General features: G+C 41.0%; 1 protein-coding gene across 2 annotated transcripts in view; it reads right to left on the bottom strand.

Moving 5' to 3' along the window:
- Nucleotides 1–21,968, bottom strand: part of arhgef28a (Rho guanine nucleotide exchange factor (GEF) 28a) — a 535,445-nt gene that overhangs the window by 346,823 nt on the left and 166,654 nt on the right. For both annotated transcript variants that reach the window (XM_041186008.1, XM_041186009.1), the window contains exons 8-9: nucleotides 11,049–11,122; nucleotides 2,267–2,336 (exon numbers count right to left, since the gene is read on the bottom strand). In XM_041186008.1, coding sequence (XP_041041942.1) covers nucleotides 2,267–2,336; nucleotides 11,049–11,122 — 144 coding nt within the window. The remainder of the gene's footprint in view (nucleotides 1–2,266; nucleotides 2,337–11,048; nucleotides 11,123–21,968) is intronic.

Here is a 21,968-nt window from a genome sequence, read left to right as displayed (position 1 = left end):
GAGTTTGTTCATTTACTGATGGAGTTTTATGGGCTATTCCATGGCTTCCGATAATATAATAGAGATTGTGAGCTCTGGTCATGAAAGGATATTGGGTGGGTCCTGGGGGGTGGGGGGGAGTTAAAGGTTCAATGGTATGTAGATAAACTGCTGATTACATCTGCAGCACTGGGCTGAGACTTTTTTGGAAAGGAGGTGGGCCTTTTAACTGCCCGCTCTGTATTTGGACCCTCTCTGTTTCTGCCTCAGGCCTGACGCCAGCCTCCAGGTGACTTAGAGCCTGGACCTCCAGAAGTTCCCACCTGCCAGCCATCTCGCAATGGAGGCAGGATCACAAAGGCAGTATAAGTCCCATCTCACAATTTCCACATCCAACATGAAAATCCAGCCCTGGGGATCAAACATTGGATGCTCTTGGTAGTGTTATAAGTTACACAAACCAACTTCAACACTTACTCACTGACCTTTCAGGCAAGCTTTGCTATAATGCTATTATTTGAAACCTTAAGCACTCTTGAGAACAACTCGCAGCCCTCATCAAAAAAAATTACTTTCCACTCAAGGATGCCGGTATCACTGACAAGGCCAGCATTTATTGCCCATCTGTAATTTCCCTTGAGGTGATGGTAGTGGTGAGCCACCTTCTTGAACCATTGCAGACCCAACATTGTAGGTATACCCACAGTGCTGTTAGGGAGGGAGTTCCAGAATTTTGACCCAGTGATAATGAAGGGTTGATGATATATTGTCAAATCAGGAAGGTGTTTGATCTGATGGAGAACTTAGAGAGATGGTGGTGTTCCCATGTATCCACTGTCCTTCTTCTTCTCGGTGGTAGAAGTCATGGGTTTGGGAGGTACTGTTGAAGAAGCTTAGAGAGTTGCTGAGTGTATTTTGTACATGGTGCATGCTGTGGTGGAGGGAGTGAAGTTTAAGGTAGTAGGTGAGGTGCTAATCAAGTAGGTTTCTTCATCCTGGATGGTATTCAGCTTCCCCAATGTTGCTGGCATTGCACTCATTTTGACAAGTGGAGAGTATTCCATCACAGTTCCAATTTCTGCCTTGTAGATAGGGAACAGGCTTTGTGAATACAGGAGATGAGTCATTCACCTTGAATATCTAGCTTCAGACTTGCTCTTGTAGCCATAGATTTTATATAACTTCAGATTTTGGTGATTTTCAGATATCGGTTATAATGAGGTCTTGAGCAGAATCCAAACTGAGCATATGTGACAAGGTTATTGATAAGGATGTGCCACTTGACAACACTGTTGATGACACATTCCATCACCTTGGTGATGATTAAGAGTAGACTGATGGAGCAGTAATTGACTAGATTGGATTTTTTTCTGCATTTTCTGAGGAGACATACCTGGGCAGTTTTGCACATTGCCAGGTAAATGACAGTGCTGTGGCTGTACCAGAACAGCTTGACTCAAGGCCTGGTTATTTCTGCAGAATAGGTGATCAGCACCACAGCCAATATCTTGTCAGGATCCATAGCTTTTCTGTATCAAATATGCTCATCCATTTCCTGATATCACATAAAGTGAATAAAATTTATTGAAGACTGGTTTCTGTGATGATGGAGACCTTAGGAGGAAGGAGATGGATCATCTGCTAGGCACTTTTGGCTGAAGGAGATTGAAAAAATTTCAACTTTGTCTTTTGCAGTTAAATGCTGAGCTCCATGATCATTGACGATAGGGATGTTCATAGAGCCTCATCCTCTAGTTATTTGGTTAATTGTCCATCACCATTCACGACTGGATGTGGCAGAACTGCAGAGCTTTGATCTGATCCATTGGTTGTGCGATCGTTTAGCTGTTTGTAGTACTTTTGTTCTACTGTTTAATATACATATAATCCTGTGTCATAGCTTCACCCATTTGGCGCCTCATTTTTAGAAATGCCTGGTGCTGTCTTTGGCATGCTCCTACAATCCTCATTGAACCATTGTTGATCCCCTGGCTTGATGGTAATGTGAAGGATATGCCAGACCATAAGGTTACAGATTGTTGTGAAATACATTTCTACTGCTGATGATCGACAGCTCATGTCCAGTTTTGAGCTGCTAGATCTGTTCTAAAACTACACCAATTATTAAGTTAAATTAGTATGGAATATCCCTCCCACTGTAGTGACTTGAAAATAATTTGGCTGGAACCTCATTCCTCCCCACCGTGAATCAGTGTTAAAGATGATTATATGCTGATATATTTAGGAAGGTGCATCAATGTCTGACAAATTGATCTTTCTTTTGTACCTGTATCCAGTAAGGTTTGATCCACTTCATCCAGCAATGCACCAGCCTGATCTCTCTCAGTGCTAACATGCTAAATGAATAGGAAAAAAATAATTAGTCTTTTAAACAAAGATGGCAGAACTAATGCCTGAAATCAAAATGCAACTTTCTTAACGATTGAATGAGTCAAGAAAGTTAATCTTGTAGCAAAAGGAATCATGAAACTGTGCCCCATTCACTTGTGGCACAGCATACAAGATTTTCATTGTACTGAAACTTACAGCATGCCAGACTATAAATAAATATAATTCAACCTTAAGCATAACATTAAGGCTTCATTTAAGGCAATATTAAAATCCTTAAACCATGTTACTCTTTTAAAAAAGTTACAAAAAAATTATAATCAATTAGCTACTGGTTTCCTTTGGACTGTAGAGGTAATTAAGACTTCTTTTAAATCAAAATTAATACCCTTAAAACATGTTGCTCTTTAAAAAAAACTACAAAGATTCCTATAAAAGTGTAGGGGTACCCAAAAGAACAGTTTCTTTTTAAAACACCCTAGCCAAAGAATAAAAACTTGAATCTGATTGAGTAATCATTATAAAGTATTGTGAAACAAGAAAAGAGAAAATAACGTGAATGCTTAAATGATCCTGAAGTTGAGGGACACAAGAATGTTGATCCCAAGTATGACTTGGTTTCATGCAAAATGTGAAGGGAAATTATTTTTTGCACAGAACATGTGACATTCAAAGGAATTTCATGCATCAGACTCCATAACAAGAGCCTTGCAAAATAGTGGTCACCGTGTATGTTTCAAGTTTCACAATGGGTCTGTTCTTTGTTTCTTTCTTTTATTCCTTCTTTTTGCTCTGTAAATTACAGCTGACAACTCCATCCTTTAACTCAGAGAAAATTAAGTCCAGAGCTGCACAATAGAGCACTTAAAGAAATGCTGGCACTGTATCTGTCCTGAATTTTAGTCCTACAAACCTTGTTCCCATTATACCTTATCATAATCAATCTCCAGGCACAAGTCAAATTGGACTAATGGCTTACTTTATTAATTTATGCATTTTAGAATATCAAAGTTTGGTCAGATCTACGAATGCTTCACTATTTTCAGGCAAAGCTTTTAGAACAGTGCATTACACAATGCTGTGCATTCACAGTACGATAAAGAAAGTTTCTAAGTATCCAATGCCACCATTCTCTGAGCCTAGTTTTAATATGAAACCCTTTTAAAAGCTAATTCTGATGATTAATTGCAAGTAGCTAAATGAGGCACACAAATCAATTATGGGTGTAACTGATAAGGTCTCAAAGAAGCTATTGTAAAGAGCCCACAGTTTTGCCAATTCATGAAACACTACAATGTGGAATTGATGCTGCCTTTGGTGTGCTCGATTAAAGGGCTACAATACTTTAATCAATCTACTTACGATAAGTAACAACAGAATCTTACTGTGCAGAAGGAGGCCATTCAGCCCATTAAGTCTGCAACGGCTTTCTGAAAGAGCATTCTACCTAATCCCATACCCCAGCCTTTTCCCTGTAATCTTGCGCAACAAAGAAATAAACTTTGTCATTTCATGTTAAAATGTTAAAAGGCTTCATAAATACTTCTAAAGTAGTCTGGAGAGAAACTAACAAGCACACTTTTACTTTATAAAGATAGACGCAAACACAGGACAGGTATAACCTGCAAACATATGAACTGGGAGCAGGAGTAGGCCACTCGGCCCCTCGAGCCTACTCCACCAAGTTCAACAAGTAATTAGGAAAGCTAATAGAATGTTATCATTTATTGCGAGGAGAATTGAATACAGAGTTATTATGTTGTCGAAGGCTGCCATTTGACCCATCATGTCTGCACCCGCTCTCTGAGCATTTTAGCTTAGTGCCAATCTCCTGCCTTTTCCTCGTAACCCTGCACATTGTTTCCATTTAAATTATCATCCAATGCCCTCTTGAATGCCTCATTGTGCCTCCACCACACTTCCAGGCAGTCCATCCCAAACCTCAAATACTCACTGTGTGAAAAAGTTCTCTCTCACCTCGCATTTGCTTCTTTTGCAAAACACTTTAAAACTGTGCCCTCTGGTTCTCAATCCATTTACGAGCAGGAACAGTTTCTCCCCATGTACACTGTCCAGACCCCTCATGATTTCAAGAAGTTCTATAAAGTCCCCTCTCAGCCTTCTCCTCTCCAAGGAAAACAGTCCCAACTTCTCCAAACTTTCCTCATAACTGAAGTGTCTCATCCCTGGAACCATTCTCGTAAACCTCTTCTGCACTCTCTCCAATGCATTCACACTCTTCGTATAGTGTGGCACCCAGAAATGCATACAACACTGCAGCTGAGGTCTAACCAGCGTCTTAAATAAATCCATCATAACTCCCTGCTCCTGTACTCCACACCCCTGTTCACGAAGGCTAGAATACTGTATGCTTTAGAAACAGCTTTCTCTACCTGTCCTGCCACTTTTAATCACTTAGGTACATATACACGTAGGTCTCTCTGCTCCTGCACACCCTTTAGAATAGTACCCTTTATTTTATACTGTCTCTCCATGTTCTTAGTACCAAAGTGTATCACCTCACACTTCTCTACATTGGACTTCATCTGCCACATATCTGCCCATTCCACCAATATGTCAATGTCCTTTTGAAGTTCAACACTTTCCCCCTCTCAGTTTACAATTCTCCCAAGTTTTTTGTCATCCGCAAACTCTGAAATTGTTTCCTGCACACCAAGATCTAGATGCATCAGAAAAGGCAAGGCTCCCAGTACCAACCCCTGGGGCAGAATTTTATGTCCCGTGGGTGGATGCGTGCCCGACCCAACTTGGCATAAAATAGCACGTGATGATGTACGGCATGCATCCAGACATCATTGTGCACTCACGCAATATTTCGGTCGGCTGGCACGCGCGAGAATGGCCTGTTTTCCAGCCGCTCCCAGGCCTGCCTACCCTACAACTCAAAAATCCTGCCTTGGGGAACTTCATTACAAACCTCCTTCCAGCCCGGAAAATACCCATTACTCTCTATTTCCTATCCCTCAGCCAATACTGCATCCGTGTTGCTATTGTCCCTTTTATTCCATGACCTATAGCTTTCCTCAAGACTGTTGTGTGGCACTGTATTAAACGCCTTTTGAAAGTCCAAACACACCATTTCAAAGCCTTGCCCTCATTAACCATGTCTACTTCCTTTTCAAAAAACTCCAGCCAGTTAGTTAGACATGATTTTCCTTTGTCAAATCATGCTGACTCTTCCGAATCAATCCACATTTTTCCATGTGACTATTAAATCTATCCCGAATAATTGTTCCTAGAAGTTTCCCCACCACCGAAGTTAAGCTGGCTAGTCTATAATTGCAGGGCAGCTCTTTACAACCTTTTCTGAAAAAGGGCATAATGTTTGCAATTCTCCAGTCCTCTGGTCCCCCGAATCCAAGGAATGTTGAAAGATCATTGCCAGTGCCTCTGCAATTTCCATTCTCACATCCTTCAATATTGTTGGATGCATCATAGCCAGTCCTTAAGTACCAACAGCTTATCCAATACCTGCTCCTTAACAATTTTAAACCCTTCTAGTGACTGAGTTTCCTCCTCTGTCACCTTATAATACAATGATCACCGTCCCCTAAATGTTCCCCCACTCTCAACTGATCTGCTTGGCCCACCTCATTCCCAAGAACCAGGTCTAGCAGTGCCTCCTTTCCTATTGGGCTGGACATATACTGCTGTAGGAAATTCTCCCAAACACAATCTAGGAACGCTTGCCCCTCATTGCCCCTTACACTACCACTCTCCCATTCTATATACAGGTAGTTAAAGTCCCCCATTATAATTACTCTATGATGTTTACACCTCTCTGTAATTTCCTTGCAGATTTATTCCTCTGTATCCTTCCCACTAGTTGGCAGTCTATATATTACACCGAGCAATGTAATTGCACCCTTCTTATTCCTTAGCTCTAGCCAAATCGATTCTGTCCTTGAATCCTCTACATCCTCTTTCTCCAATATTGCAATACTCTCCTTTTTCCCCTTTCCTATCTTTTCTGATCACCTTGTAGCCAGGAATATTTAACACCCAGATCCATCCTTCCTTAAGCCAGGTCTCCGTTATCACCACAACATCATAACCCCACAATGCAATCTGTGCTTGTAACTCCCCTATATTCCGTGCATTCACATACATGCAGCGTAACCCTGATTTAGACTTCATTACTTGTTCCCTTACTCTGACTCCATCTATTAACTTGCTATTCTCTATTTTAGTGCTATATGCCTCTCCCAGCATTCCATGCACGCTGGTATTACTTTCTAATATTCTCTTCTGGTTCCCGCACCCCTGCTGAGTTAGTTTAAACCGTCCCTAACAGCACTAGCAAAATGACCCGCAAGGAACTCAGTCCCGCTCTGTTCAGATGCAACCCATCCGACTTGTACAGGTGCCATCGGCCCCCAGAACCAGTCCCAGTATCCCAGGAATCTAAAGCCCTCCTTCCTGCACCATCTTTCCAGCCAAGTATTCATCTGCCTTATCTTCCTATTTCTGTACTCACTTGCACGTGGTACTGGGAGTAAACCAGAGATTACTACTTTGGAGATCCTGTTTGCTAATTTTCTACCTGGCTCCCTAAATTCCGATTGCAGGACCACATCCCCCTTCCTACCTATGTCATTTGTACCAATGTGGACCATGATCTCTAGCTGTTCGCCCTCCCCCAAAGGAATATCCTGCAGCCGTTCTGTGGCATCCTTGACCCGTGCACCAGGGAGGCAACAAACCATCCTGGAGTCACATTGGTGGCCACAGAAACTCCTGTCTCTTCCCCTAACTAAAGAATCCCCAATCAGTAATGCCCTTCCGCTCTTCTTCCTCCCCTCCGGTACCACTGGGCCACCCATGGTGCCACAGGCTTGACTCTTGCTGCGCTCCTCCAAGGATTCATCACCCTCACCGATATCCAGAATGGAAAACCAGTTAGTGAGCAGAATCTCTGGAGATTCCTGCACTACCTGCTTTCTTTTGGACTGCCTGGCGATCACCCATTTCTTATCTGCCTGCTTGTTCCTAACTTGCGGTGTGAATGTGCTATCCACATAATTCCCTGCTTAACAGATGCACCTCACTGACTCCAGCTGCTGCTCAGGCTCTGAAACGCGGGGCTCAAGCTTGTGACGCTCCCTATACATGGGCTCACCTGGGTCACGCAAAGTGTCCACGTCTCCCCATACCTTAACCTTAAACTTTTAAATCACTTTATTTACTTTAACTTTAGTTACTTATACTTACTTTAACCTTACTCTTGTACTATTAACTATAAACTAGTGATTAGTAGAAAGTTGAAATTCTTTGCCCTTACTCAAAAATCAGCTCCCCCTCCTGTGCCTATAAATTCTTACTTTCTCTGTGCTAGTTTAGAACTTTATGTTTTTCAAAATTATTGGGGTTGAAACATAGTCCCCAGCAGCAGCTGCTCAAGAACCAACCTACTCACAGCTTTCCTGTGATGTCACTCTCACACATTTTTTCAAATTCACTGAGCAGCTCAGGAAGGGTGCTCCCATGCAGGTTTGATCCTCTTGCCCCCAGAAGGTAGGTGAAAGGCCCCAAGCCTTGGCCTCTCTTTATTCACAGCCCCAGAACATCCTCCCCCAAAATTAGGGAGGTTATGCTTCAGTTATACAGGGCACTAGTGAGACCACATTTGTAAGGTATTGGTCACCTTATTTAAGGAAGGATGCAAATGTGTTGGAAGCATTCAGAGAAGGTTTACCAGATTAATACCTGAAATGAGAGAGTTGTCTTATGAGGAAAGGTTGGACAGACTAGGCTTGTATCTGCTGGAGTTTAGAAGAGTAAGAGGTGACTTGATTGAAACATGTAAGATCCTGAGGGATCTTGACAGGGTGGATGTGGACAGGGTGTTTCCTCTGTGGAAAAATCTAGAACTAGGGATCACTGTTTAAAAATAAGATGTCACCCATATAAAGCAGAGATGAAGCGAAATATTTTCACTCAGAGGGTTGTGAGTCTTTGGAACTCTCTTCCTGAAAAGATGGTGGAAGCAGAGTCTTTGAATATTTTTAAGGCAGAGGTGGATCGATTCTTGGTAAGTAAGGGGGTGATAGGTTATCAGGGGTAGGTTATCAGGGGTAGGCGGGACGCAGATTTCAGGTTATCAGGTCAGGCATGATCTTATTAAACAGTACAGCAGGCTCGAGGGGCTGAATAGCCTGCTCCTTGTTCATATGTTCGTACATTCAGTCAAGTTGCCTCATTTTTCTAAACTCCAGCCTTTCCTTACAAGACAACCCGCCCATTCCTGGCATTAGTCCAGTAAACCTTCTCTGAACTGCTACTAATGTATTTACATCTTTCCTTAAATAAGGAGACAAGTACTGTATAGAATACTCCAGATGTGATCTCACTAGTGCCACCAACAACTGAAACATAACCTCCCCTTACATTTGTAATCAATTCCTCTCACAGTAAACAATAACATTCTATCAGCTTTCCTAATTACCTGATGTACCTGCATACTAGCCTTTTGCGATTCATGCAGTAGAACACCCAGATCCCACTGAATCTCAGAGCTCTGCAATCTCTCACCATTTAGATAATAAGCGTCTTTATTCTTCCTGCCAAAATGGACAATTTCACATTTTCCCAAATTATACACCATTTGCCAGATCTTTGCCCACTCACCTAATCCATCTATGTCCCTTTGTAGCCTCCTTATGTCCTCTTCACAATTTACCTCCCTAACTATCTCTGTCCCGTCAACAAAATTAGCAACCACTCCTTCGGTTCCTTCATCCAAGTCATTTATATAAATTGTAAAAAGTTGAGACCCCAGCACTGATCCCTGTGACACACCACTCGTCACATCCTGCCAACTAGAATAAGACCCATTTATGCCAACTCTCTGCTTCCTGTTAGCTAACTAATCTTCTATCCATGCCAACATGTTACCCACTACACCATGAGCTTTTATTTTCTGCAATAACTTTTGATGTGGCACTTTATCAAACACCTTCTGGAAATTTAAGTACAGTACATCCACCGGTTCCCCTTTATCCACAGCACATGTGACTCAAGCAAAGAACTCCAATAAATTGGTTAAACATCATTTCCTTTCACAAAGCCATGCTGACTCTGCTTGATTCCCTTGAATTTTTCTAAGTGCCCAGCTATAATATCTTTAATAACAGCTTCTAACATTTTCCCTAATTCAGATGTTAGGCTAACTGGCCTGTTGTTTCCTGCTTTCTGTCTCCCTCCCTTTTTGAATGAAGGAGTTATATTTGCTATTTTCCAATCTAATGGAACCTTCCCTGAATCTAGGGAATTCTGGAAAATTAAAACCAACGCATCAACCACCTCACTCGCCACTTCTTTCAAGACCTTAGGGTGAAGTCCAACCGGACATTAGGGATTTGTCAGCCCGCAGCCCCAACAATTTGCTCAATACCACTTCCCTGGTGACTGTAATTTTCCAGAATTCTTCTCTGCGTTTCCTGATTTACAGCTATTCCTGGGATGTGACTTGTGTCTTCTATAGTGAAGACTGAAGCAGAATACCTGTTTAATCATCCACCACCTCCTTACTTTCCTTTATCAATTCCTCAGACGCATTTTCCATAGGACCAACGCTCACTTTGTTAATTCCTTTCTTATTTAAATATCAATAGAAACTCTTACTATCCATCTCCATATTACTAACTAGCTTTCTCTCATACTCTAATATTTCCCTACTTATTAATATTTTTGTCATTCTTTTCTGCTCTTTATATTCTTTCCAATCTTCTGACCTGCTACCCATCTTTGCATAATTATATGCTTTTTCTTTAAGTTTGATACTGTCTTTAACTTTTTTAGTTAACCACGGATGGTGGGTGTGCCCCTTGGAACTTTTCTTTCTCATTGAAATGTATCTATTCTGTGTTTTCTGAAATATCCCTTTAAATGTCTGCAATTAAACTCTATTGCCCTATTCCTTAACCTCATTTGCCAGTTCACTTTAGCTAGCTCTGCTTTCATGCCCTCATAATTTACCTTATTTAAGTTTCCAATGCTAGTCTCGGATGCACTTGTTTCTCCCTCAAAATGAATGTAAAGTTCAATTGTATTATGATCACTGCTACCTAGAGGTAGCTTCACTATGAGGTTATCAATTAATCCTATCTTGTTGCTCAGCTTTGTAATCTATATTTGGGCATATTATAAGAACATGTTTCAGCTATTTTTGCATTAAATTCTTCTGCACCCTTTTTTATCATCCCAGAGAACCACTCTGTGCAGTAAGGAGTTTACTCAGTTGTGGTAAACAAGCACAGTAGAAGAAGAGTACGGGGAGGTAAATAATTGGATTCTGGCACAGATATTTTTCTATTAGCTGATTTCAGATATTTCAGCTTCTTCGGAATACTAACCTCCATCAAAATGTTTCACATCATATTTAAAGTCTTGTAAACGGGGTAAACACTTACCCACCAATTTTTTCAGTATCACAGAATAGTTACTGCACAGAAGGAGGCTATTCAGCCCATCATAATTGTACTGGCACAGAAGCAAATTATCAAAAATATAATTTTCATTGCACAAAACCTCAGTTAAGAAAAAATAAATTATCAAGTCTTTCATCCATATACAGTATGTAAGAATTATCAGTAAGCAGGTAAAGATTTTCTTTCTGCTCAACAGATCTCCGTGACAGCTCAAAGAAGCGAATTGCAGTAGTTAAATCTAATTAGACAGTGAGTTAAAGAATCCATTACCTTAGCAAGGTTCTCCTTGTCTGTGCTTCCCGTTGACTGATCAGATTCATAGGTATATGTTTCAGAACAAGACCCTGAATGAAAAAGAAAACTATATTAACTCTAACGATGACATATTTAGTTGTAACCTTGCAAAAGTGAGATGGTACCATATTTTCCTATTCTTCTTGCACTACAGCCAATAACTTTGTCCTCATAGTAAATCAAAATCCAGTTGCATCTTGTGTACTTAAATAACCAGTGTATGCATCACTATTCAACACTTCACTATTTCAGCACCATATTCAACAGCAACTTACTTTTTTTTTTATTTATCTGTTTCTTAGAATTAAATAAAGTAGAATTACATAGAATTTTGTACCACAGACACAGGTCATTTGGCCCAACAGATCTATGCTGGTGGTTATGCTCCACACATGAGCCTGCACCCACCTTACTTAATCTTACCTTAATCAACATTTTATTCTATTCTTTTCTGCATCATGTACATATCTAGTTTCTCGTTAAATGAATTTAAGCTATGGAAACCATTCACTCCATGTGATAGCAAGTTCTGCATTCTCACCACTCTGAGTAAAGAAGTTGCACCTGAATTCTTTATTGGGTTTATTAGTGTTGCCTTTCACTTGTAGTCTTGGATTCCCCACAAGTCCTTCTCTCCATCCACCCTATTAAATTCCTTCATAATTTTAAAGCCTTCTGTTAGGTCACCTCTCATTTCCTTCCTTTAAAGAAAGCCAAAAGCCCCAGCTCGTTTAGTCTTTCCTGACGAACCCTCTCAGTTCTAGTGTGATCCTTATTTCTGACATGATCCTTATAAATCTTCTTTGTGCTTTCTCTGGTTCTTTTGTATCTCTTTTACAACATGGAAATACTTCAATATTTCAATTTTTTAAAAATGTCAAAATGATCACTTATGAATGCACAAAGATGTCAAATAAAAAGTTATAAAATTCATTCAGAATGAGATTGTTGCAGCCCATGCATTTTGCATGTACAATTAGTATTTCCATCGGAGGCACAGGAGTTGGAATCAGGGTGATTATTAATAATCAATTGTTAATAATTAATCTGGACAATTACAGGATTTGAACCAGTGGAGATAGGGGACCTAATAAATGCCAAACAAATGTTGACGAGGAAAAGCATCTCTCCTCAGGTCATTGTACCTGAACAATTTGTATTTTTAAAATGTTGTTATAATTTTACTAAAATAGATCAGGCAAATTTGGTGCAACTCATAGAATCATTTACCACACATCTTTGTGATTATATATGTGCCTTGAATGACCAAATAATTTACAGATTACAAGACCAAACATCCATAATGGTAAAAAAAAATTGAAAGTAGACTGAGCGAAGGTTAGCTAAGTGTTTAATAGCACTATTTCTATTTCCTCCCCAACCATCTACTAGAAGTCATGATTTACAGTGACTGACTATAGTACTTTGTGAAAGTGATAAATTTTCATAGATGGATCTGGAGAGGAAGTATTGGTGAACGTTTGAATAAGGAGTTCATCACAGCCAAGTGAGACCTATTCTCATCCTGGAGAAGGTTTCATCTAGTTTCCTATTTGCAATGAATTGTAAGCATAAACCATAATATAGGAGTTGCAATTCCACTGAAAATAGCAAATGAAATAATACTCCCCACAACATCCACAGCTGCACATTCCAACACATTATATGTAAAGGCAGGAACTGTGGCTTCTCCCTAGTCTAACTGTATTAAGGTCAGTCATATAGTAAGTTAGCCTTCATACCTAGTGGTATATGAAGTAATCTATTTCATTCACTGCTGTCTCTCCAAAGAAAGATATTTGACTCCATCAGTGTATTGTTTTACCTTACAGCCAGGAGACTGTGGTTTTCCCCAGTTGATGCTCATATTTGCAAGTCTGTATTAGATTAATCATGTTTCGGAAATGTTTCCATAATGAAAGGTATTTCTAGCCTGGCTGCAAGTCGTCTACCGGAAGAGCTGGTGGACTGTCTTTAGTTTGGTTTTTACATTTCAACCTCTGGTTTGGGAAGAGACTCTACAAGAATTTATACTCCTGCCAGAATTGTTCTCAGAATCACTGAGACATGCATGTCTTCCCACCACATCTAGATATAGACCCTTGAAAATGCACTCATGTTACACCTACAAAATTACTCTTTCAGCATAAACTGCAACTGAATCTTGGTTTTTCTGGTTTACAACACTACATAAGAAACAGGTGAAGCAGTGAGCCATTCAGCCCATCAAACCTATTCCTTCATTCAATACGATCGTGGCTGATCTTCCACCTCAACTTCACTCTAGCAGTATTCTCATTTCCCTTATTATCCAGAAATCTATCGATCTCAGTCTTAAATACACTCAACCTCTGAACATCCGCAGCCTTCTGGGTTAGAGAATTCCAAAGTTCCACAATGTTTTGAGTGAAGAATTTTCTCTTCACCTCGGTCCTATCTCGCTGCGCTCTTATTCTGAAACTGTGGCCCCCAGTTCCAGGCTCTCCAGCTAGAAGAAACATCCTCCCAGCATCTACGCTGCCACCCCACTGAAGAAATGTGTACATTTCAATGAGATTACTTTTCATTCTTCCAAATTCTATGGAACATAGCCCTATTCTAACCGAATCTCAGTGTGGTTTCAGAACTGGAAGATTTACAATTGATATGATCTCCTCAGTCGACAACTGTAAGAGAAATGCTGTGAGCCAAGGAGACCACTATATATTGCCTTCATTAATCTCACCAAGGCATTCAACCTTGTGAGCAGAGGCAGCCTATTTAAGCTGCGGGAGAAAACTGGCTAGCCTCCAAAGCTGCTCAATATGATTACCTCTTTCCATGATAACATGATGGGTAAGGTCAGCTATGACGGTGAAACATTAGAACCCTTTGAAATCCTCAGTGGGATCAAACGGACTTGTGTTGCCGCAGTGACACTCTTTGGCATATTCTTCTCTTTGTTGCTGTCATATGCTTTCTAGTCATCTACAGAGGGTGTCTACTTACATACCAAAACTGACAGAAATCTTCTCAGCCCACTGTCTTACTCTGCAGCAGAGGCTGCCATACCAGAGTGGGGCTCCTGAGCCACAGCAGATGATGCTGAACACAGATTTGACTGTAACATTGCAAACAATTGTGTTATGCGATGGAAGGCTACCACACATGCAAATTCTAGGGAATATAGTCTTATTCCACTTCTAAATTCTAAGGAATATTGTCCTATTTTACTCAATCTCTTCTCATAGAACAATCCCCATCCCTGTAATCAGTTTACTGAACCTACATTGCACTCCTTGTAAGGCTGCTGGTATATATACCCTTCCTTAGGTTTTCCAGGTATGGTTTCACCAAGGCCCTATATGAATGCAATTAGAATCCTTTACCCTTGTACGCCAATGCCTTTGTCTTTTCAACTTGCTTACAGTCCAGGTTGTGTATTGACCACCTCAGCTAGGATTAGCACCTTAAAAAATACTGCCCATCATAGTAAAATGGTATATACTCTGCAATATTGCCCGAAGTTGGAAGATGATCATTCTGGCCATTCTGTATGGATTCATTAATGGTCCATTCTTCATTATTGAGCCTAATTGACAGCATGCCATGAGGTGAGTTTCTCACATCTGCTCCTTCCCATCTCTGGGTAACTCTTGCACGGCCTCTCCCACAGTTAAGTGAACCCAGCCACCCCAGCTTTCCTGCAGCAATGAGCTTAACTATATTCCACCCATAGTGTCAGATTTACAAAACTCCTTGAAAAGATTCATAGTCAAAGCGATCCTCCCACTTGAATCACAGATTTGATATAGAATCACAATCCTGGCTTTCAGTTCAACCACCATGGTAACTGGAGTTAGCCCATGATACATTCTCAATTTTGACTCAATAAAAATTATAGAAAAGTCCCAAACCAATATCATCTGGATCATGTTTACAATGACAGACAGGAATGTGGAAAAACAATGTTCGTGGAAACTAATGAGCAAAATTTGGAAGCTGGAACTTGAGAACACACATTTAAAAAAAAATTATTCACTATGTCCTCAAACAGACCCACTGGACTACTATTAGAGTAAGAACAATAAAAAGCATGAAATTAAAAAAAGCCATTAATGATCTATGCATTGGATTTTTAAGGTACACTCAAAATAATGTTCTGTCCAAAATAAACGAAGATCAAGTATTATTTACTATGTGTATTAAATATATTTTAAAAATACACAACTCTCACTAGCCCAGTGACAATGGGGCTTAAAGGAGTTTAAAACAGATAGTTTTCCCATACCAGGTCCCAAATTCGTCAGGGCTTTTTGAGCCATGGTTTGAAAAATGGATCTAGAAGGTTGGGGAAAATACTGTGCAAGACATTTCTATAAATAACTTTGTTGAGATTCCAGCACTACAGTAAATACAGCCATGGAGTATTTAATAGTTTTACAAGATAATACCGCAGTCAACATTTGGAAATACATTAGCGCATTTCACAATATTGTAAATCCATTCCAAAAAAAAAGGCAATGAACCAGTAAGAATAGTTGAGGCATTTGTAAATAAACCCTTCAAAAACCAACTCAGTTCACTTTAGAAAAAAAGCAAAACTTTCTCCTTACATCAACAAAACACAAGTGCAGTGGGCAGCCAGCCTGCTTGTTGCTATGGTTATTGTTCCTGAGAATATAAGGCAATATTATTTCAATACAATTTATGAACTGGTTCACAACACAACTAGCAGGGAATCAACTCACTTCACTTTTGTGAACATGGATGATTTGGATAAATTCAAATGAATAAAGTCGTCTGTATGTACAGTAGTTAAGCAACTCACACAAGTCTCCTCAAGGACTGTGCAGTGGTCAATCCTACCAATATTGTCACGGACAGATGCATCTGCTACAGGTAGGTTGGTGAGGATGAGGTCAAATACGTTTTTCCCTCTTGTTGGATCCCTCACCATCTGCCGCAGACCCATTCTAGCAGCTATGTCATTTAGGAATCGGCCAGCTCGGTCAATAGTGGTGCTACTGAGCCACTCTTGGTGATGGACATTAAAGTCTCCCAACCAGAGCATATTCTGTGCCCTTGCCACCCTCTGTGCTTCTTCCAAGTGGTGTTCAACGTGCAGGAGCACTGATTCATCAGCTAAGGGGGGGAATGGTACAAGGTAACCAGCAGGAGGCTTCTTTGCCTATATTTGACCTGGTGCCTTCAGACTTCATGGGGTCCGGAGTCAATATTGAGGACTCCCAGAGCACCTCCCTCCCACTTTTACACCACTCTGCCGCTGGGTCTGTCATGCCAGTATGATAGTGCATACTCAGGGATGGTGGTGGTGTTGTCTGGGACATTATCTGTATGGTATGTTTCCGTGAGCTGTTGCTTGACTATCTGTGAGACAGCTCTCCCAATTTTGGCACTAGCCCCGAGACGTTAGTGAGGAGGACTTTGCAGAGTCGATAGGGCTGTGTTTGTCATTGTCGTTTCTGGTGACCAGGTCGATGCCAGGTGGTCCATCTGATTTCATTCCTTATTAACATGTATTTTTACAGTTTGATACAACTGAGTGGCGTGCATTTCAAGTGGCTTGCTACGCCATTTCAGAGGACAGTTAAAAGTCAACCACATTGCTGGCGTCACATGTAGGCCAGACCAAGTAAGGATGGCAGATTTCCTCCCCTAAAGGACAGTAGTGAACCAGTTGGGTTTTTTTACAACCATCAACATGGTTTCATGTTCATTAGATTCTTAATTACAGGTATTTTGAATGAACCATCTGCTGTGGCAGAATTCGAACCTGGGTCCCCAGAGCATTTTCTTGGGTCTCTGGGTTACTAGTACAGTGACTATACCACTATTCCATCGCCTCCCCCCTGAGGGAAGTGATGCTTACCGAGGATGGGAATGAATGAAGCTGCCAGCTACTTCATCATGTACGAGCGCCAGACTCTGCCTGAACTCGGAGGCACTGCAACATCGCAAGTTACACCTATAATCTTGCCCTCATGGATACCAACAAAAGACGACCTTTATTCAGGGCCAAAGTGGCTTCAAATCAGGTTGCGAGGGAAACAAAAAGGCATGAAAAGGAAAGGACAAAGTTAATCAACAAAGGACAACCTGAATCTGGGGCAGAGGAAGCCTCAATTCAGGAGGAAGGGGAAACAAAGAGGCATGAGACAGTGAGTGAAAGGAGAGGGCACTGTCCACCACTTACAGACTTACAGTCATTACTCTTAGTAATGTAAAGTCAGTGAGAAATAAGATTAATGAGATTCAGACTTGCACGAGATTTTTGTCAGAATTCATAAAGTTGAGTGTACTCAGTTTTACCAAAACCTCGTTAACTTCGGACATTCCAGGCAATGCAATTGACATTGACTGATTTGATCTACTATGCCAAGATAGATCCCTCACTGATACAAATAAATTGAGAATGGAGTATATGTATGCATGTAAATAAATAATGGTGCTGAAATTTTCAGGGTTAAGAAACATATCTACTTTGCTAACAGTGTGTGGCTTTTAGACCCTTCTAGATGCCCCGTGAATTTAGTCAATTACAAATTATCTTGGTAAGTATTCCACTGGATGCAAATGTGAAAGAGGCAGCAGGAGTTGTTTATGAAACACTCCAAGAAGTAGCTGCTTCTTCCCCAGATTCCCTGAAGATCATCCATGGTGGTATGAAGCATTGTAACTTTACTTTGAGGGATGCTCTAGGTTTGTTGACAAAGCAATTTGTGGAGAGAAGACACAGGATCAATATTTTTGCTCCATTCTTGATTCCTATAAGTCTTTGATCTGACCAGGGATTTAATATTCAGATCATAACATTGGGCATCTCCTCCCTAAATATTGATAAAAAACTGAAAACAGTAAAATTTGGTAGAAAAGTGATTGAAGTTTAGGTAATCTAGCTATTCAAGATCTGCTAATTTGCTTTGATAACATGAACTGGGATATTTTTACAGAGGATGAAGACATAAGTAAGAGCACAGATATCAGAAATTATATCATCTTCAGTGAACAGCTTGATGTCCAAACTAAAACCATCAAGATCTATCCAAACGAAAAACCCTGGATTACAAAGGACTTGAAAGCAATAATGAAGAAAAAACAAATCGCATTTAGTGCAGGGGATCAAGACAAACTAAAAATCAAGGTGAGAAAGGAAATTCAGAATGCGAAAGAGACAAGTTTTTTTGTCTCGAATAGAGACATGTTGTATAACTATTTTCTGACAATCAATCCCAGGAGATGCATGCAAGTGTCTGCAACAAAATGTCAGGCTTCACACCAAAAAAGAATAACTCCTCTTTTACCTACAGATAATCCTTGTGATGTTGCCAATGAATTGAATGATTTTTTTTAGCCGGTTTGAAAATGAAGAATTTAAGGAACATGTGATTCTGCAGCAGACTTCACTTCGTGAAGTAGAATGATCTGGTGTTACTATCAACAAATGAAAGGTAATTTAAGCGAGTGAATCCAAGGAAAGCATGCGGCCCAGTTCAGATCAGCGGAAAAATTCTTAATGAACTCATTGGTTGACAGTTCTTTTCTCTCTGGTCTTTCAGAAGTCATTTGACACCCATACTGTTCCTTGCTGTTGGAAATCAGCCATCATCGTCCCGGTTGCTAAGAAGTTGCAGCCTGCTGAGCTGACTGATTACCGACCAGTTGTTCTCATATTGATAGTCATGAAGAGTTTCCAGCGCTTTGTATCAAAGCGTCTTTGAGATTCTCTTATTCCACATACTGATCAGTTATAGTTTGTCGATCAACCTGCTAAGTTAATGGCCGATGGTATTCTGACCCTGGTCCATCTGATCCAACAGCACGAGGATAGATTAGGCAACTATGTTCATGCTACCTTTGTTGATTTCTCTTCAGCATTTAATACCATGCGAGCTTATTGAAAAATTGAGAAACCTTGATGTTAATCCTACTCTCCTACTTTGGATCAGTGATGTCCTTCACAACAGGACCTAACAGGTGTTAGTTTCCAGGATTTACTCGGAGCCCATGTTAACAAATACTGGATCTCCTCAGGATTACGTACTGTCACCTTAACTTTTCATCCTCTATACAAATGATTGTCAGAGTACAACAAGATAACCATTCTGAAGTATGCTAATGATACGGTAGTTGTGGGTCTGATCAGGAATAACTCAGTAAACCATAGGAACTCGGTGGAGAAGTTCATATAATGGTGCGATAGCAATCCTCTTAAATTGAATGACAATAAGCCAAAAGAACTAGTTATAGACTTTAAAAAAAAGAGTTAATGATTATGGGCTGAATCTTCCGAGAAGTGACAATTACTGTCGGATTGCCGTTCCTTTCCTATTTACTTACCTTGCACCGGAGCTTCACATTTCTTGCCCGGACTTCCAAACCAGGCCTCCTGAGAAATATGGAATGTAGCTTCTCCTGAAGTCTTTCCCTTGTAGTGCAGGGGTGGGGGAATCCAAGCCACACCCTCTTTTTATGGCACTAGCTGCTGTATACCACTAAGTTTAAATGTCCCAAAGCCATTGTGACAAACTACCATAAGACCATAAGACATAGGAGCAGAAGTAAGGCCATTTGGCCCATCGGGTCTGCTCCGCCATTCAATCATGGCTGATAAGTTTCTCAACCCCATTCTCCCACCTTCTCCCCATAACCTTTGATCCCCTTACCAATCAAGAAACTATCTATCTTGGTTTTAAATACACTCAATGACCTGGCCTCCACAGCCTTCTGTGGCAATGAATTCCATAGATTCACCACTCTCTGGCTAAAGAAGTTTCTCCTCATCTCTGTTCTAAAAGGTCTTCCCTTTACTCTGAGGCTGTGCCCTTGGGTCCTAGTCTCTCCTACTAATGGAAACATCTTCCCCACTCTATCCAGGCCTTTCAGTATTCTGTAAGTTTCAATCAGATCCCCCCTCATCCTTCTAAACTCCATCGAGTATAGACCCAGAGTCCTCAAACGTTCCTCATATGTTAAGCCTTTCATTCCTGGGATCGTTCTCGTGAACCACCTCTGGACCCTCTCCAGGGCCAGAACATCCTTCCTGAGATACAGGGCCCAAAATTGCTCACAATATTCTAAATGTGGTCTGACCAGAGCCTTATAAAGCCTCAGCAGCACATCCCTGCTTTTATATTCTAGACCTCTCGAAATAAATGCCAATATTGCATTTGCCTTCCTAACTACCGACTCAACCTGCAAATTAACCTTAAGAGAATCCTGGACTAGGACTCCCAAGTCCCTTTGCACTCCAGATTTCTGAATTCTCTCCCCCTTTAGAAAATAGTCTATGCCTTTATTCTTCCTACCAAAGTGCATGACCTCACACTTGCCCACGTTGTATTCCATCTGCCACTTCTTTACCCATTCTCCTAACCTGTCCAAATCCTTCTGCAGCCTCCCCGCCTCCTCAATACTACCTGTCCCTCCACCTATCTTTGTATCATTTGCAAACTTAGCCAGGATGCCCTCAGTTCCTTCATCTGGATCATTAATGTATAAAGTGAAAAGTTGTGGTCCCAACACTGACCCCTGAGGAACTCCACTAGTCACCGGCCGCCATCCTGAGAAGGACTCCCTTATCCCCACTCTCTGCCTCCTGCCAGACAGCCAATCTTCTATCCATGCTAGTACCTTGCCTCTAACACCATGGGCTCTTATCTTACTGAGCAGCCTCCTGTGTGGCACCTTGTTAAAGGCCTTCTGGAAGTCCAAGTAGATAACATCCATTGGCTCTCCTTTGTCTAAGCTACTCGTTACCTCCTCAAAGAATTCTAACAGACTTCTCAGGCATGACCTCCCCTTAATGAAACCATGCTGACTTTGCCCTATTTTACCATGCACTTCCAAGTATTCTGAAATCTCATTCTTAATAATGGACTCTAAAATCTTACCAACGACCAAGGTCAGGCTAATCAGCCTGTAATTTCCCATCTTTTGCCTCACTTCCTTCTTAAACAGGGGGGGGTCACATTAGCGATTTTCCAGTCCTCTGGGACCCTCCCTGACTCCAGTGCTTCCTGAAAGATCACCACTAACGCCTCCACTATCTCTTCAGCTATCTCCTTCAGAACTCTGGGGTGCAATCCATCTGGTCCACGTGATTTATCCACCTTCAGACCTTTCAGTTTTCCTAGCACCTTCTCCTTGGTAATGGCCACCATATTCACCTCTGCCCCCCGGCTCTCTTGAACTTAGGGGATGTTAATCCTATCTTCCACCGTGAAGACTGATGCAAAGTACCTATTCAGTTCCTCCGCCATTTCTTTGTTCCCCATTACTACTTCTCCAGCGTCATTTTCCAGCAGCCCAATGTCCACTTTTGCCTCTCTCTTACCCTTTATATATCTAAAACAACTCTTGCAATCTTCTTTTATATTACTGGTTAGTTGACCTTCATATTTAATCTTCTCCCTCCTTATTTCTTTTTTAGTTGTCCTCTGTTGGTCTTTGTAGGCTTCCCAATCCCCTGGTTTCCCACTGCTCTTCGCCACATTGTATGCTTTCTCTTTAGCTTTTATGCTGTCCCTGACTTCCCTTGTCAGCCATGGTTGCCTCATCCTCCCTCTAGTATGCTTCTTCTACGTAGGGTTGAATTTTTGCTGTGTCTCCCAAATTACTCCCAGAAACTCCTGCCATTGCTGTTCCACTGTCTTTCCTGCTAGGCTCATTTCCCAGTCAATTCTGGCCAGCTCCCCCCTCATGCCTCTGTAGTTGCCTTTATTCAACTGTAATACCGTTACATCTGATTCCAACTTTTTCCTCTCAAACTGCTGGGTAAATTCTATCATATTATGGTCACTTCCTCCTAAGGGTTCCTTCACCTTAAGCTCCCTTATCAAATCTGCCTCATTACACATCACTAAATCTAGAATTGCCTGTTCCCTAGTGGGCTCC

The sequence above is a fragment of the Carcharodon carcharias genome, chromosome 4 (genome assembly GCF_017639515.1).
Source record: "Carcharodon carcharias isolate sCarCar2 chromosome 4, sCarCar2.pri, whole genome shotgun sequence".
Classification (NCBI taxonomy): domain Eukaryota; kingdom Metazoa; phylum Chordata; class Chondrichthyes; order Lamniformes; family Lamnidae; genus Carcharodon; species Carcharodon carcharias.
This window is presented reverse-complemented; position numbering and strand designations above follow the sequence as displayed.